Source organism: Vulpes lagopus, chromosome 23 (assembly GCF_018345385.1).
Source record: "Vulpes lagopus strain Blue_001 chromosome 23, ASM1834538v1, whole genome shotgun sequence".
Classification (NCBI taxonomy): Eukaryota; Metazoa; Chordata; class Mammalia; order Carnivora; family Canidae; genus Vulpes; species Vulpes lagopus.
In genome coordinates this window covers 18,458,269-18,474,345 of record NC_054846.1, presented here as the reverse complement: position 1 = coordinate 18,474,345, position 16,077 = coordinate 18,458,269, and the positions used below count along the sequence as shown (strand labels likewise).

General features: G+C 37.8%; 1 protein-coding gene across 1 annotated transcript in view; it reads right to left on the bottom strand.

The window, feature by feature from the left end:
* LOC121480991 (basic proline-rich protein-like) overlaps nt 1-16,077 on the bottom strand; it is a 79,258-nt gene that overhangs the window by 40,164 nt on the left and 23,017 nt on the right. Inside the window, exon 5 of the mRNA XM_041737970.1 lies at nt 2,316-2,348. Coding sequence (XP_041593904.1) covers nt 2,316-2,348 — 33 coding nt within the window. The remainder of the gene's footprint in view (nt 1-2,315; nt 2,349-16,077) is intronic.

Below are 16,077 nucleotides of genomic sequence, written 5' to 3'. Positions count from 1 at the left end.
TTCCTTTCTTTCTTTCTTTCTTTTTCTTTCTTTCTTTCTTTCTTTCTTTCTTTCTTTCTTTCTTTCTTTCTTTCTTTCTTTTCTTTCTTTCTTTCTTCTTTTTTCCTCCCCATTCCAGTTATTTCTAGCCTGCCAAGGTCACCTTCTAGAAGGAGCACAGAAGGCCTCATATGCTTTCTGAGAGTCAGGGTTACCTCGTAGTAGTTTTATCTCATTTATACAAACACATGACCAAGCCAGGATTCAAACCTATCAGACTGCAAAGCCTAAGGCAAATTTTAACCTGTGGCCTCTGAATGTAAAGAATTCCATCTTTTCCCCATCTACTTCCTAAAGGGTGAGAACAGTGTACCGATATTCACATATAATAAAGATTGATTTATTTATTTGAGAGAGAGAGAGTGCACTAGCTGGGTGGGAGGGGGGAGTTGGTATGTGGCAAGACAGAGGGGAAGCAGACACTGCTGAGCAGGGAGCCCTATACTGGGCTCAATCTGGACCCTGAGATCATGACCTGACCCAAAACCAAGAGTCTGAGGCTTAACCAACTGAGCCACCCAGGCAACCCCCAATATTTGCATATAAGGTGTGCTTAAATAAATAACCAAATGAATGAACCCATGGGTCTGATGGCATTTCCTAATTTTGATCCAAATTAACTAAATCTTGACTTTTAATCGAAACTATTATTTTTTACTTTATAGCACCACTTTGTTACCAAAAAGTGGCTTACAGAGATGCATAGTGTAGTAAAATAATACGAATTAGATGTAGGTGAGAAGGAAAAGTGAATACAGTGAATGGTAGGAACACAAAAAAGGTGCTGGCATTGAGGCTAATATAAAATCACATATCACAGTGTCCTTCTATGCACTCAGTATTAGGTCTTTTATAAACTTAAACAGCATTTTAGAGTTGTGCCAGTAAACTCTAAGTTAGTATGATTTACTACCTACTACCCAGTTATGTCCTATAAAGACAGGACAACTCTGTTGCATGTTGCTTTACATGACACCCATGATAGTAGCAGAAAAGTTTAGTAGTTTAGAATTGGTTTTAGAACCTAGTGAATACATGACCATAGATTGTGACCTAAAAAACCTTGAGACACATAACAGCAGTTATCTAAGTTTTCCATCATACTGGTTGTGGTTACCAATGCCTAGAGGAACTAAAGATGTAATTTAAAATCAAGTAAATGTTGAGACACTTGGGTGGCTCAGTGGGGGCCCCTAGGTGTCTCAGTGGTTGAGTGTCTGCCTTTGGCTCAGGTCGTGATCCCAGAGTCCTGCCTGGGATCAAGTGCCGCATCAGGCTCCCTGCTTCCCCCTCTGCCTGTGTCTCTCATGAATAAATAAATAAAATCTTTTTTAAAAAATAAAAATAAAATAAAGTAAATGTTAACCTTACCACCTCTAGTCTCTATCATATGCTAGAATTTTTATTTCCCCAATTAATGGTACAATAGTGCTAGCTATATGGTAGTCACAAATATTGTAAAGCATTCAACATTTATTGTATTTAATGTTATTAATATGATATGATTGATTTGACTGATGACAGGAAACCAATATAGATATGTTTTGTACTTTGGAGAGATTTTATCAACGAACTATATCACATAAGCTATCACGAAGCTCAACTATATACTTATTCAGGAACAATGGTTTTTCGCTTTAAGAGAACCCTAATATTCCAGACATGCTACCCCCCATTTCAACAGAGAAAAAAAATTAGAAGTTTGTGAGCCACAGGTATTGTATCTTGAAAAATCAAAAACATGCACTGAGAGATTCTAATACTTCCCTTAGAAAGGTTATGCCAGAACCAAGGTTGGAGGCACGTGGGGAGGGTACTCAGAAGAAGTCACATGAGCAATTAGAACAAATCCTCACTGCTTTCTCCTATCTCCATCTATGAATTAAGACTGCATGGTTCGTTTATATCAGTAATTTTCAAATTTTAATGAGCATATAAATAAGGATCTCTTTAAAATGCAGACTCTAATTCAGTAGGTGTAAGCTGGGACCTAAGATTTTATTCATGTAAGAAGCTCATAGATGATGCTATTGCTGCTGGGCTGAGGGCCTCAATTACAAGTAGTAAGGGGTTTTTATTATATTTTTTATCACTAAGTTGATCTATGAAAAGAGATTTGTCTTTACTCAGTAGAATGGTTAATGTCATGTGTCAGCTTGACTAGACTGAGGGATGTCCTGATAGCTAGTGAAACATTGCTTCTGGACGTGTCTGTGGGGATTCTTCCAGAAGAGATTATCATTTCAATCAGTAGGCTGAGTGAAGATCATCCTCACCACTGCAGGGGGGCAACATTCATCCTTGAAGGCCTGAATAGAACAAAGAAGTGGAGGAAGAATAAATTCACTCTCTCTATGTAAGCTCAGACACCCACCTTCTCCTTCCCTCAGACATCAGCTCTCCTGGGTCTCAGGCTTTTAGACTCAGGTGGGGACTATACCATCTCTCCCCCCGCCGCCCAGCCTAATTGATTCTTAGGTCTTTGGACTTGGACTGACTTACATCACTAGCTTTTTTGATTCTCCAGCTTGCAGACAGCAGATCATGAGACTCCTCAATCTCCATAACCACTTAAGCCAATTCCTATAAAAATCTCCTCTTGTATATATTGTGTATATATCCTATTGCTTCTGTTTCAACACTAACTAATACTCCTGAGTAAAAATGAACTATAAATGGAGGTTTGGAGACTCAATTCAGTTTGCAATATGCAATATGATAACTTCTAGCCTTGTGTGGCTATTTACATTAAATGATTTTAAATAATATAAAATGTAAAATTTAGTTTCTCAGTTACATTAGCCACATTTTAAGTGCCAATAGCCATATGTGGCCAGTGGCTACCATAACGGACAGTATGGAAGTACATTTCCATTATCACAGAAAATTCTATTGAACGGTGCTGAACTGGAGATGGTTCAGTTACCAAACAAAAATGTAAATAATATAAGGTTTACTCCACATAAAAAAGAGAAGAAAGAGAAAGAAAGAAGAAAGAAAGAAAGAAAGAAAGAAAGAAAGAAAGAAAGAAAGAAGAAAGAAAAGAAAGAAAGACATCTTAAACTGCTATCAGTAAAACCCCAGCCATATCTGCTCTGGAAAAAAAAAAAAAAAAGCCAAGGATAGGTCAGGACAACATGATACCTATTAATGAAAAGCTTACATTCCTTCTCCCCAGCAAAGCGCAGTACAGTTTAACCTCAAATGGAACATGACATTAAGGAACTAACAGGGAAAACCCAGTAACAGAGCAGCTGAAGCTAAACAGAACAGGCTCCACGCTGGGCATGCTTCATTCCTCAGCCATATTCATTAGCCTTAAGCTTCATCAGTCAATCTCTACCCTGATAGGGAAGCTAATACCAGTGAGACAGAAGTATAGGTGGTGTGGATCAGAGTGTCACATTCAGCTCCATCTGGAATACTCAATTCTCACTATCCAATGAAAGCAACAACCACCACAAATGAAACAAAGAAACAGGATGTATTAGTCATGGATTAGATAGACAGACAGACAGACAGACAAATAGAGATTTACTTAAGAAATTGGCTCATGTGATTGCAAGGGCTGACATGTCAGAATCTGTAATGCAGGCCAGAAGGCTGGAAATTCAAGGAAGAGCTTATGTGGTTTTGAGTATGAAGGCAGTCTGGGAGCAAAACTCCTTCTTCCTTTGGAAGCCTTGGACTTTTAAGACCTTTAACTGATCTGATGAGGCTCATCTACATTATGGATGGTATTCTGTTTTACTCAACGTCTACTGGTTTAAACGTTAATCATATCTAAATCATATCTGAAAAATACCTCCATGGCAATATCTAGACTGGTGTTTGACCAAACAACTGGGGACCAAAGCCTAGCCAACTTGACACAGTTAACCATCACAAGGGGATAGAGACTGAAATCCTAAGCTCCAGGTTCCTCCTATTTGGGGCCTCCCTACCAGTTCCCTTTCTGTCTACTTTCCTCAAATTCAACAACATCACCAGTGGAGACACTAATGTTAGTGACGCTGTAATAAAGGCAGACCTGGCTGTGGTGGCCACCTGTCACCTATCCCACATCAATTTGTTGACAACAGCAAAGTCTCCATGAGCTTTCAAAGCAGGATGCCTGATGTCCACACTGAGGATTGCTTTAGGACATAGGGTAAGAGAAACACTGGCCTTTCTCCTTTTCCCCAAACTGTCCCCTGCCAAAGCCTGCCCAAGACACTAAAATTTGGAATTACATTTTGCAGATCATATGACCACTTTGGAAATCTAGAAAATAAACAAGATATTTGTCACTACTTTGAGCATCTCAAAAACCAAGCTTGGCTAGAGGGGAAAAATGATTTTCATTAAAAAAGCCTTTCCAAGGGCACCTGGGTGGCTCAGTCAGTTAAGCATCTGACTTGTGCTCAGGTCACCATCTCAGGGACCTAGAATTCAGCCTCACATTGAGCCCCTCGTGGGGCCCTGCACTCAGTGGGGAACCTGCTCGTCCCTCTCCTCATTTGTGCTCTCTCAAATAAATAAATAAAATCCTTTTTAAAGAGTAAAAAAAAAATAAAAAATAAAAAAATAAAAGTAGGGCAGTCCAGGTGGCTCAGCAGTTTAGCGCCGTCTTCAGCCCAGGGCCTGATCCTGGAGACCCAGGGTCGAGTCCCACGTCGGGCTCCCTGCATGGAGCCTGCTTCTCCCTCTGCCTGTGTCTCTGCTTCTTTCTCTCTCTGTGTGTCTCTCATGAATAAATAAATAAAATCTTTTTTTTAAGTAAAAAAATAAAAAACAAAAGAGCCTTCCCAGGCTTCCAAATCCAGCTTGAATTTTTCTGTGAGTTTGGTACGTAGAAAAGAAGGAAATTTGCTTGACTTCTAGGGAAAAAAAAATTCTTGCAAGCCCATGGGCTTCATGGGTCTACGAGAGATATAAGTTTATATTTCCACTAGAAAATTCCTTCTGTCCTTAACTATTCCTGATTTTACATTCATAACTGATGAATATATAGCCTGCAGTGGTGCTATCTGAGCAAGAAGAAATTAAGTTATAAATCCATAGAAATCCTTTCTCCCCCAGTGATATTAGTTAGATATTCAGGTCGCAGGTTTCTGGACTGATTTCCTTTATTACTTATTTCAAAGTCTAACCATAAACTTTGTGAGTCACAGGCACTAATATCCAACTGCAGCTTTTTGCCTTCCTCTTGGCATAGTCGTTGGGGCACTTTTTCTAAGCACAGTCAGAAACCGAGTCCTGCTCATAAGGTTACAAGCCACACTCTCTGCATCTGTTTTTTCCATAAGATACCACTAAACTCCATAATTACCAGTTACTCTCAGCTGTTATTTAAATCCAAATGTACTGGTTTATTTCCAATCCTGATCCAGACTTCAAAAGATTTCATGGATCAAATCCCATCATAATTGGGTTTCACAGGAAGTATAAGAATTGTGTATAATTAAAGTGACTTAGTTTCCAAGAGTCAGTGTAAATTCAGGAAATTACACTAGTAAATTCATTCATATGAGAATATGCCCCTTCTACCCTCCCAATCTCATCTTATCACATTCTAGACTTATATTCTACTACCCTCACCTACCCTGTCTTGCATCCCACCTTCTCAAATTCACCCCTCTTTTTTAATTAATCCAAACCATTCCCATTTATAGACCCACCAAAAGCCTATCTTCTAGGTACTTACCATCAAGTTCCCTGTCTTTGATAAGCCTTCTCAGAGCTAATCACTTAGAATTAATCTTTCCTCCTCCATACTTTCAGAATACATGGTCCTTACCAGAATTAGAGCCTTCACCACATTTCAGATTAGGGTTACTTGTGAGCTCTGATTCAAAAGTTTAATGTGTATCATTTTTCTCTCCTAGCACCTAACACACCAAGTAAATGTTTAAAATGAAATGGGGTGGAAGGTGATGGAAGTAGCTTCAAAGAGGGACAGTTTTGCAGGCCCAGGTTCAGCTGCTGATATGGCTTCTCTGAAAGCCGAGTGATTCTGTAATGTGGCATCATGACTTTGGCCCACAGGACCCCAAAGGCAGGGGAGGAATGTCCTTAGAGAAATGACTTAGAGAAGTAGAAAAGGATAGGGTGTCCAGTTAAGGAGACACTTTCACAAGTACCAGCATGTGCTCACTCACCCAGAGTTGCCTCAAACTTCCCATTCTTAGAAGAAGAATCTAACTTTGCCACTGCATCTTTCCCAGACAAATGCAAAGTGATAAACTCTGACTACCCAGCCCCCATCATGTGCTATAAAAGAATAAGCCATGTTTAAAGCTCTTCCATATACATTAGCATATTCCATTCTTATGTATCCTGTTTTACCTCATTTTATAGATGAAGAAAAGGAATGTCAGAAATTAAACCATTTTCCTAAGGTCACTTAGACAGCTTGTGGCAGAACTGTAACTGTAACTCGGATCTTTGTCATTCCTGATTTAGAAGTGGTGGTGCTGGCCACACTCCCACTTTGTCAGATTTCCAAGCCTTGACTACCATATACTATTTCTACTCCAGACATTCTGGGGTTGGGGTGGGAGGGCAGCAAGTAGCTCCAGATGTGGAAACAGAAAGCTCAGGCAAAGGGTGGGGGAAGTGGGGAGAGAGTGAGCTCTGAGTGTGGCATTTATTGTGTCAGGGAAATTCAGATTTCCATAGAATCTTTTCCCCTAGAAGCAGAAACTTTGCCCTTTTCAGACAAACCCTTCAGAGATGATCAGTAACTATAATTTTCCAAGTCGGGTAAAAAGTAAAGGACTCCACACTAGCATGCAGGGATGCTGGAGCTCCTGGAACCTAGGCAGGAGTCATTGGTCCATGTAGGGGGGCAAGGGACTAGTCGTCCATTCTCCAGAAGAAAAAGAAAAAGGCAGGGTATTTTGTGCTCTGAAAATACACAGTCTTGAGACATTTGATCTTGAGAGAAAGTACAAGTACCTCCTTGACCAAAGTCCAGGATGTCCTACCACAGGCAGCAGCCTCTTTTCATGGATAAGATCTACTGACAAGTAGGCTAATTCAATGTTGTGACATTTTATGGGAATTACTGAAATACTGTGGTTATATGCAAGTGACAGGCTGGGGAAAAAAAGCTGTTCCAAAATGCAAGGTAAGGTTGTTCCCAAAAACTTTTTGACTCTTTAGCATCTGTATGAAAAGCGGAAGGGGAGCCCACACATTAGCCAACATGTAACAGGTGTAAATGATACATCTGATAACAAAAGACAAAATGCAAGTTATTTCCATGTAAGATTTTTACAATGCTGAATATAAACAGGATGAAGAACCCAAGGTTGAAAGGAAAAGAGAAAACCAAACCAAATGATGGAAAAGGAAATCAATGAAAACTGAAAGAGGAGAAAAAAGCAGGCTTTGCAAATTTGAGTATCTGCTCATCATAAAAAGACTTTTTTAACCTATGTTGTAAGAGTAGCATTTCAACCATCTGCAAAAAGCCCACAGCAAATATCATTCTCAATGGGGAAACTCTGGAGCCTTTCCCCTAAGATCAGGAACACGACAGGGATATCCACTCTCACCACTGCTATTCAACATAGTACTAGAAGTCCTAGCCGCAGCAATCAGGCAACAAAAAGAAATAAAAGGCATTCAAACTGGCAAAGAAGAAGTCAAACTCACCCTCTTCGCAAATTACATGATACTGTACCTAGAAAACCCAAAAGACTCCATCCCAAGATTGCTAGAACACATACAGCAATTCGGCAGTGGGGCAGGATACAAAATCAATGCCCAGAAGTCAGTGGCATCTCTATACACTAACAATGAGACTGAAGAAAGAGAAATTAAGGAGTCAATCCCATTTACAATTGCATCCAAAAGCATAAGATATCTAGCAATAAACCTAACCAAAGAGGTAAAGGATCTATACCCTAAAAACTATAGAACACTTCTGAAAGAAATTGAGGAAGACACAAAGAGATGGAAAAATACTCCATGCTCATGGATTGGAAGAATTAATATTGTGAAAATGTCAATGCTACCAGGGCAATTTACACATTTGATGCAATCCCTATCAAAATACCATGGACTTTCTTCAGAGAGTTGGAACAAATCATCTTACGATTTGTGTGGAATCAGAAAAGACCCCGAATAGCCAGGGGTAAAAGAAAACCAGAGCTGGGGGCATCACAATGCCAGATCTCAGGTTGTACTACAAAGCTGAGATCATCAAGACAGTGTGATACTGGCACAGAAACAGACACATAGATCAATGGAACAGAATAGAGAATCCAGAAATGGGCCCTCAACTCTATGGTCAACTAATATTCAGCAAAGCAGGAAAGACTATCCACTGGAAAAAGGACAGTCTCTTCAATAAATGGTGCTAGGAAAATTGGACAGCCATGTGCAGAAGAACAAAACTAGACCATTGTCTTACACCAGACACAAAGATAAACTCAAAATGGATGAAAAATCTAAATGTGAGACAAGAATCCATCCAAATCCTAGAGGAGAACACAGGCAACACCCTTTTATAACTTGGCCACAGCAACTTCTTGCAAGATACATCTATGAAGGCAAGGGAAACAAAAGCAAAAATGAATTATTGGGACTTCAAGATAAAAAGCTTCTGCACAGCAAAAGAAACAGTCAACAAAACTAAAAGACACCCTACAGAATGGGAGAAGATATTTTCAAATGACCTATCAGATAAAGGGCTAGTATCCAAGATCTATAAAGAACTTATTAAACTCAACACCAAAGAAACAAACAATCCAATCATGAAATGGGCAAAAGACATGAACAGAAATTTCACAGAGGAAGACATAGACATGGCCAACAAGCACATGAGAAAATGCTCTGCATCACTTGCCATCAGGGAAATACAAATCAAAACCACAATGAGATACCACCTCACACCAGTGAGAATGGGGAAAATTAACAAGACAGGAAACAACAAATGTTGGAGAGGATGTGGAGAAAGGGGAACCCTCTTGCACTGTTGGTGGGAATGTGAACTGGTGCAGCCACTCTGGAAAACTGTGTGGAGGTTCCTCAAAGACTTAAAAATAGACCTGCCCTACGAGCCAGCAATTGCACTGCTGGGGATTTACCCCAAAGATACAGATGCAGTGAAACGCCAGGACACCTGCACCCCGATGTTTATAGCAGCAATGTCCACAATAGCCAGACTGTGGAAGGAGCCTCGGTGTCCATCGAAAGATGAATGGATAAAGGAGATGTGGTCTATGTATACAGTAGAATATTACTCAGCCATTAGAAATGACGAATACCCACCATTTGCTTCGACGTGGAGGGACCTGGAGGGTATTATGCTGAGTGAAATAAGTCAATCAGAGAAGGACATACAGTATATGGTCATCCATTTAGGGAATATAAAAATAGTGATAGGGAATAAAGAGGAAAGGAAAGGAAATGAGCGGGAAATACCAGTGAGGGTGACAGAACATGAGAGACTCCTAACTCTGGGAAATGAACAAGGAGTAGTGGGAGGGGAGGTGGGCAGGGGTTGGGGTGACTGGGTGACAGGCACTGAGGTGGGCACTTGATGGGATGAACACTGGGTGCTATATGTTGGCAAATCGAACTCCAATTTAAAAAAATACAAAAAAAAGTAGCAGCATTTCATACATTTATTTTAAATGTTACTCCATTTTGCTTCCATTGGTTTATAATATACAAAAGAGTTTGGCTTTTTAAGTGGGAAACATTAAAATGTATAATTTACTGAGACAGTGAACATTTTTTAAGGTTAGATAATTCTAATATTGTTTGAAAAGGTATGTGTGAGTATATATGTGAATGTGTAGAATATATACAATATATAATATAAAATAATAAAATGTAAAAACTATATATACTTTTCTTATACATACACACATATATATATCCTTTTCTTTAAGAATACTGGCAAAGAGATATCTTAAGCATATCCAGGTTGTGAATGAACTATAGGTTCACTGGGCAAAATAGAATAATAATTTAGCTAAAGAAACACACTGATGAGAAGAATAAATGACTGGGTTGCTATGCAAATTTTCTCCTGGCTGGTCCAAGAAAACAGATATAGGGGAGCTGCTGGAAGAGGTACCTTGTCTGCCTCACTCCCACACCCACCACCCCCAGATGTCAGCACTAGGAAGTGCAGCAGGAAAAAGCCAACCCCTTTGATTTGAAAGGGGAGGCTTTGGAAAGCTGTAGGCCATAGGTAATTAAAAGAGTCAAATAGAAAAACCACCACACCCTTTCTGATAAAGAGGAAGAAATTAAAGACTTAGTTACAAGGTTGTTGTATAAAGTGTGTGTGCGGTGTATATTAAAATGCAAAGTCAAATCAAGTTCTAAATTACCGTCAGGTAGAACCCAGAAGCAAATGTTTTACTTTGAAAAAAATCAAAATGAATTATATTTTATCTGAAGTAATAAATCCATTATTATTTAGTATTGCTTATTGCCTATTTGAAAGAGAGACAAAAAGAGAATGTGATGCAGCTTTTTGTTAAAATTGGGCATAAATACTGTTGGAATAGAAATTAAAAACAGAAAAGAAGAAAGAAACAAATGCTTAACCACAAAGGATAATACAGTTACTGTGACTGAGCTCTATGCTTGGCCCCAAGCTTCTTGGCAGTCAAGACCAAAAGGAAAACACACAGAGTTATATAATGCCAATGAAAGAAAGCATACAAATACTTCAAGGGAGAAAACCTTTGTTTCTGGTAATAAATTTTCCAAAAAGCATTCATTACTAGATTAAACAATAATTGATAACAGTTGAGATCTCATGGAAGAAACTTGCATTTGTATTTCTTAAAGGTTGCTATTTTTTATCTTGCCATAAATGTATTAATTTGTTCTTACCTATGAGAGGTCAATATGTATGCTGGTGATGCTGTGTATGTATTCTTATAGAAAAATGTATAAGAATATGGACAGTCTGCTAAAGTCTTACTTTCTGTCAGTTATTCATAAGCAAACTTTATCATTTTAATCAAAGCCAGATGCCAGTTCATGACAGCATCCAGTAGAATTGGTTTGTATCCTCATATGTACTAAGGAATACAAAGAACTATATCATAAATAAGTGAGCATTCTCCAAAGAATGAGAGAATATAATAAGAATAGTGCCAATGCGGGGGTAGGGGGGCACTTTGGTGGCTCAGGTGACTGAGCATTCAACTCTTGGTTTCGGCTCAGGTCATGGTTTCATGGGTCGTGAGATCGAGGCCCGCATGGGGCTTTGCACTCAGTGGTGAGTTTGCTTGAAGATTCTCTCCCTCTTTCCTTCTCCCTGCTCTAAAATGAATAAATAAAAAATCTTTAAAAAATAGATTTTAAGATACCTTAGATATTTTATTGTAGTCAAAGCTTTTCAGACTGTAGTCGGTTTATTTCTATTTTAATGTGAGGTAGGGGAATGAATTTATTTCTCTTCTGTTGAATGATAGAGAGAAGAGTCTCTATAAAAGCATAACACAGGCACATGAAAAAAAAAACTATGGACAAGATTAAGAAATGAAAGATAAAGGATTATATCAAGACACAGAGCAAGGGAATGCAGATATTAAGGAAAGTGTGTCAAAGGCATTTATGGAGGACACAAGAGAGAGATCCAAGTGGATTTTTCAGGAAAAGGTGAATTTTAGAAAGAAATTATTGAAAATTACTGAACATCCTGCTTTAAAAGCAGAACTCAAGGACAAATGGGAAAAACAACTTTTAGAGACAACAGAGATTCTGGAGATCCAAGGGGTTACTTAGAGTTTAAGGTATATGATTCTGGAATATATAACATATCAAGTTGATGTTATAAAAGAACGGGAATAATTACATTCACATAAGGATTTCAAGCCTTGTGACTATTGCTGCCATAGCCAAACAAAGCAAAAAGAAAAGAAGTAAATACTATAGGTGATTCTGTACAGAAATAAGAAAGAAAAGAAGGAAACAAGGTGAAAAGCAATGGCACAGGTAAGAAAAGCCTGTACTTGGAAATGGGCTCAGGTGCATGTGAACCCCTTCTCACCACTTACTGATTCTGTGATATGGGACAAGTGACAAAATTCAAGCTTCAGTTTCCTAGTTTGCAAAGTAAGAGTAACAACAGAATTATGAAGAAAGCAGGGACGAGTGGCTCAGTGGTTGAGCATCTACCTTCACCTCAGGGCATGATCCCAGGGTCCTGGGATTGAGTCCCACATCTGGCTCCCCACAGGGAGCCTGCTTCTCCCTCTGCCTATGTCTCTGCCTCTCTTTATGTCTCCTATGAATAAATAAAATTTTTTTAAAAAAGCATTATGAGGAACAATAAATGGAATAGTGTGAAAAACACGTAGCACAGTGCCTTCCACAAAGATTATCAATATATGTATAGGGATTGGGTGGGTGGGTGGGGGGACAGAGAGTGAATGAGAGAAGAAAGGAAGGGAGGGAGAGTGAGGGAGAGGAAAGAAGGAAAAAAGAAATCCCAAATTAGAGAAACTTCAAAGAAATACAAATATCCAAATAAATTAGGGGAGGAAGCCCATGCTGTTATATACTATTAGATATATTAGAGTATAAATGCCTCTTAGAGATTATGGAGTTCAACCCCAATTTAAAGGTAGTTAAACTGAAGCCCAAAGTCATATTAACTCAAGGTCACATGGCAAGTTTGCAACAGATGTCTTCTCCAGAAAAAAAAAATGTATATGTATTACAGTTATTTTAGAAAAGAAAATTAATGTCAGACAAGGTTGTCTGACTTATTTATGGCCATAAGTAGGGGATGAGCATTAGCCTTGGCTGGCTTAAATTTCCAAAATTTATAGCCTAAATATTTGACTTTCTTTTGGCCTATTCACTTGAACATTTCTTCTCTTCAATTTAATGAATACTGTTTCATATTCCACTTAAATCTAAACCTAAAGGATATATTGAACATTTTATTCATTTTAAAACTGCCAAGACTGAACATGCAGTTCTTTGGAGTAAATAATTATTACCTCTTTGTTACTTTAACCACTGTCTCCGAAGACAATTTAGCCCAGACATGTCAATTAATTCCAGAATCATTAGTACTTGGCTTCCAGTGCTTCTTGATACCTTTTCCCTATTCTAGCCAAGCTCTAGAAACTATAATCACAGAGATCCTTTCATAACCATATAACCTTGTTATTATTTTAAAACTGTAGCCAGAAAGAGTATTTCTCAAAGGAAAGATAAAAGAACTTTGTTTCTGAGGAAGAAATTATGTATTCCAGCCAATGAAGACTATTTTTGAATATTTATAGAGTATAAGAATATGTTTCAAAGTCCACATAACTAAAAAATACTTGGAATGGGATTTTGGTTTATGTTTATTTTTTACATCAGTATATAGCACAACACTACTCAAGTAACTTCACTTTAGGAAAATAGAAGAGGTATTTGGTTCTGTTTTTTTAACTAGATTTCTGGACTTTTCACTTGGTTACCATCAATCTAATTTTAATCTGCAAACACTAGCAATCAGATGTTTCTAGGCTCTTTTAAGCTCTTACAGAGAGAAATGTTGGATTTACTGATTCTGAAGAAGTTCAGCATCTAAAAGAGGAGATGATACTTAAATAGTTTAAAAAGATAATTACCAACACAAGAAAAGACATCATTCCACCAGTTACTAAATGAGTAACTTAGTGAATAAATACTGAGTTGAGAGAAGGGATATAAGATGGTCAAGGAAGACTTAAATCTACATCATTGTCATCATCATCATCATCATCACCACCACCACCACCACCACTACTACCATTATGTCTACTGTGTATAAAGTGCTTATCATGTGCCAGGGGATAGTTTAAGTACTGTATATCTATTAACTCATTTAATTTTTACAACAACCTGTGAGATAAGTACCCTCATTTACAGATGAGGAAATTGAAGCTCAGAAACGTGAAATGATTTATCCAAGATCACACAATTAGTAAGTAACAGAGCTGAGGCTTGAATCCACACATTCTGGCTTCACAGTATGAACCCAAAGGAGGTCTAAAGAACTGAGATTTAGTCTAGGTCTTGAAGGATGGATAAGATTTCACTAAATGTAGAGGAGATTAGTGGGAAAAGGTAATAGCAAAAGAAAAAAGGTGAGAAAAATAAATTTGCCTGGAGTAGAGAAATACAAGATCAGAAAGATTGGCTATTGCTAACAATGACAACAAAACCACTGAGACTTTTAAGCAAGAAGTAGATATATCAAAATGCTATTTTAGGAAAGTGAACCTGACAATAATGTGCATGATGGATTCAAATAGCTAGAACACTAGTTATAGACCTTCATGACAAGTGAGATTTGCAGATACAAAGACTCAAACAAGTAGTAAGGGGAAAGGAAGAGATGAATGAGAAACATCACAAAAATGTGTCATTTCAATCACTGAACTTGCCTGCAGGGTTGGAAAAAATGAAGAATCAAAGATGGCTCTGAACCTGGACAAATAGATAGCCACATGATATCCCTACTGACAGAAATTGGAGAGTTGATTTTACAAAGACAATAATGAATTAAATTGATAATTTTTCCCAAGCCATTAGTTTTCCTATACAAATGATTCTTCATTATATTACTTCTTTCTCCAACAATCCATTTTTGTATTTTCCAAGGCTTAGTATTTGATGCTCTTTTCTTCTTCCCCATTCTTTCCCCTCCAGGGAGTGCCATTCATTCTTATAGTTTCAATATTAATTTGTATGTTTACAATTCTTAATTCCACACCTATATCCAGCTTATCTCCTGAGTTCAAAATCTACTCTACTGTACTAAGCCTTCCACTTGGAGATACATCCACTATCTCATATTAACATGTTCTCAAATAAGTGAAGTAATGGCAGAGAAGGCAACCAAAGCTAAAAAGGCAACCTTAACTATTAACCCATATGGTCAATAGATCTTGATCCTTGCTATGCATTAGAATCAATTACGGAACATTTAAAATCCACACATAATAGCTTCATATCCCAGAATCTCTGGCAGAGGGTCATGAACATGTATGTCTGAAAACCTCCACAGGTCTTCCTATTGTGGAATACAGTTTGGAAATTACTAACCAATAAAATGACTGATCAGTAGAAGTACAGCTCAACATCCGGAAAAAAAGGAAATGGAACAATTAGAAGTTAGAATTAGGTTATAGAATAGAGTTCAGTTTCTTACATGAAACAACCCCAGCACACTTGTAGAGGTGTTAGGATAGCAAAGATCAGAAATGGGTCTTAAGTCAAAACTGGGGGCATTAGACAACAAAGTTATGAGAAATAGAGGATATGTTAGTTACAGTTTGAACCAGCAGTTCTGTGAGTGTGATTTCCCCAGACCAACCCACTTCAGCATCACCTGGAAACTTAAAAATGCAAAATCCCTCAACCACACCTGACCTACTGAATCTAAAACTCTGGTGGTGGGGCCCAGCAATGTGTGATCTAACAATTCCTCCAAGTGGTGGTGATGTACCATAAATTTTGGGAACCACTGGTCAAGAATCTCGGAGAATGGACAGAAGGAGAGGACATAAATAGAGAAGAGGATTCCAGAGGCCTTAAAATGTTTCCAGCCATCCTATGGAAATCTTTTAACCATGCCCTATGCTACACAAGGGAAGTTTCACCTACTACTAAAGGATTAATATTATATAGATAGTATTCTCTGACAGCAACACAACAAAAATAGAAATCAATAACAAAAGTCTGTAAAAAAATAGTTAGAAACTAAAAACTATACTTCTAAATAATCATTGAAGAAATAAATATTATACTGAAAATTATAAAATCCTCAGAAGTAAATGTCAACAAAAATACTATGTATAAAACTTCCACAATGACAATAAAGTAAGACTTAAGGGGGCAATTATAATCTTAAATATGTACTTTAGAAGAGATCAAGATCAAAAATTAATGAATTAAGGTTCTAAACATAGATGAAATATGCCATTTTCTAAATTTATCAAAATTAACTCAAGAAGAAATACTGAACATGAATACACTTGCAATCATACTATCAAGGGTTCTCAAATTGAGAACCCAGGCCAGAAATAATAT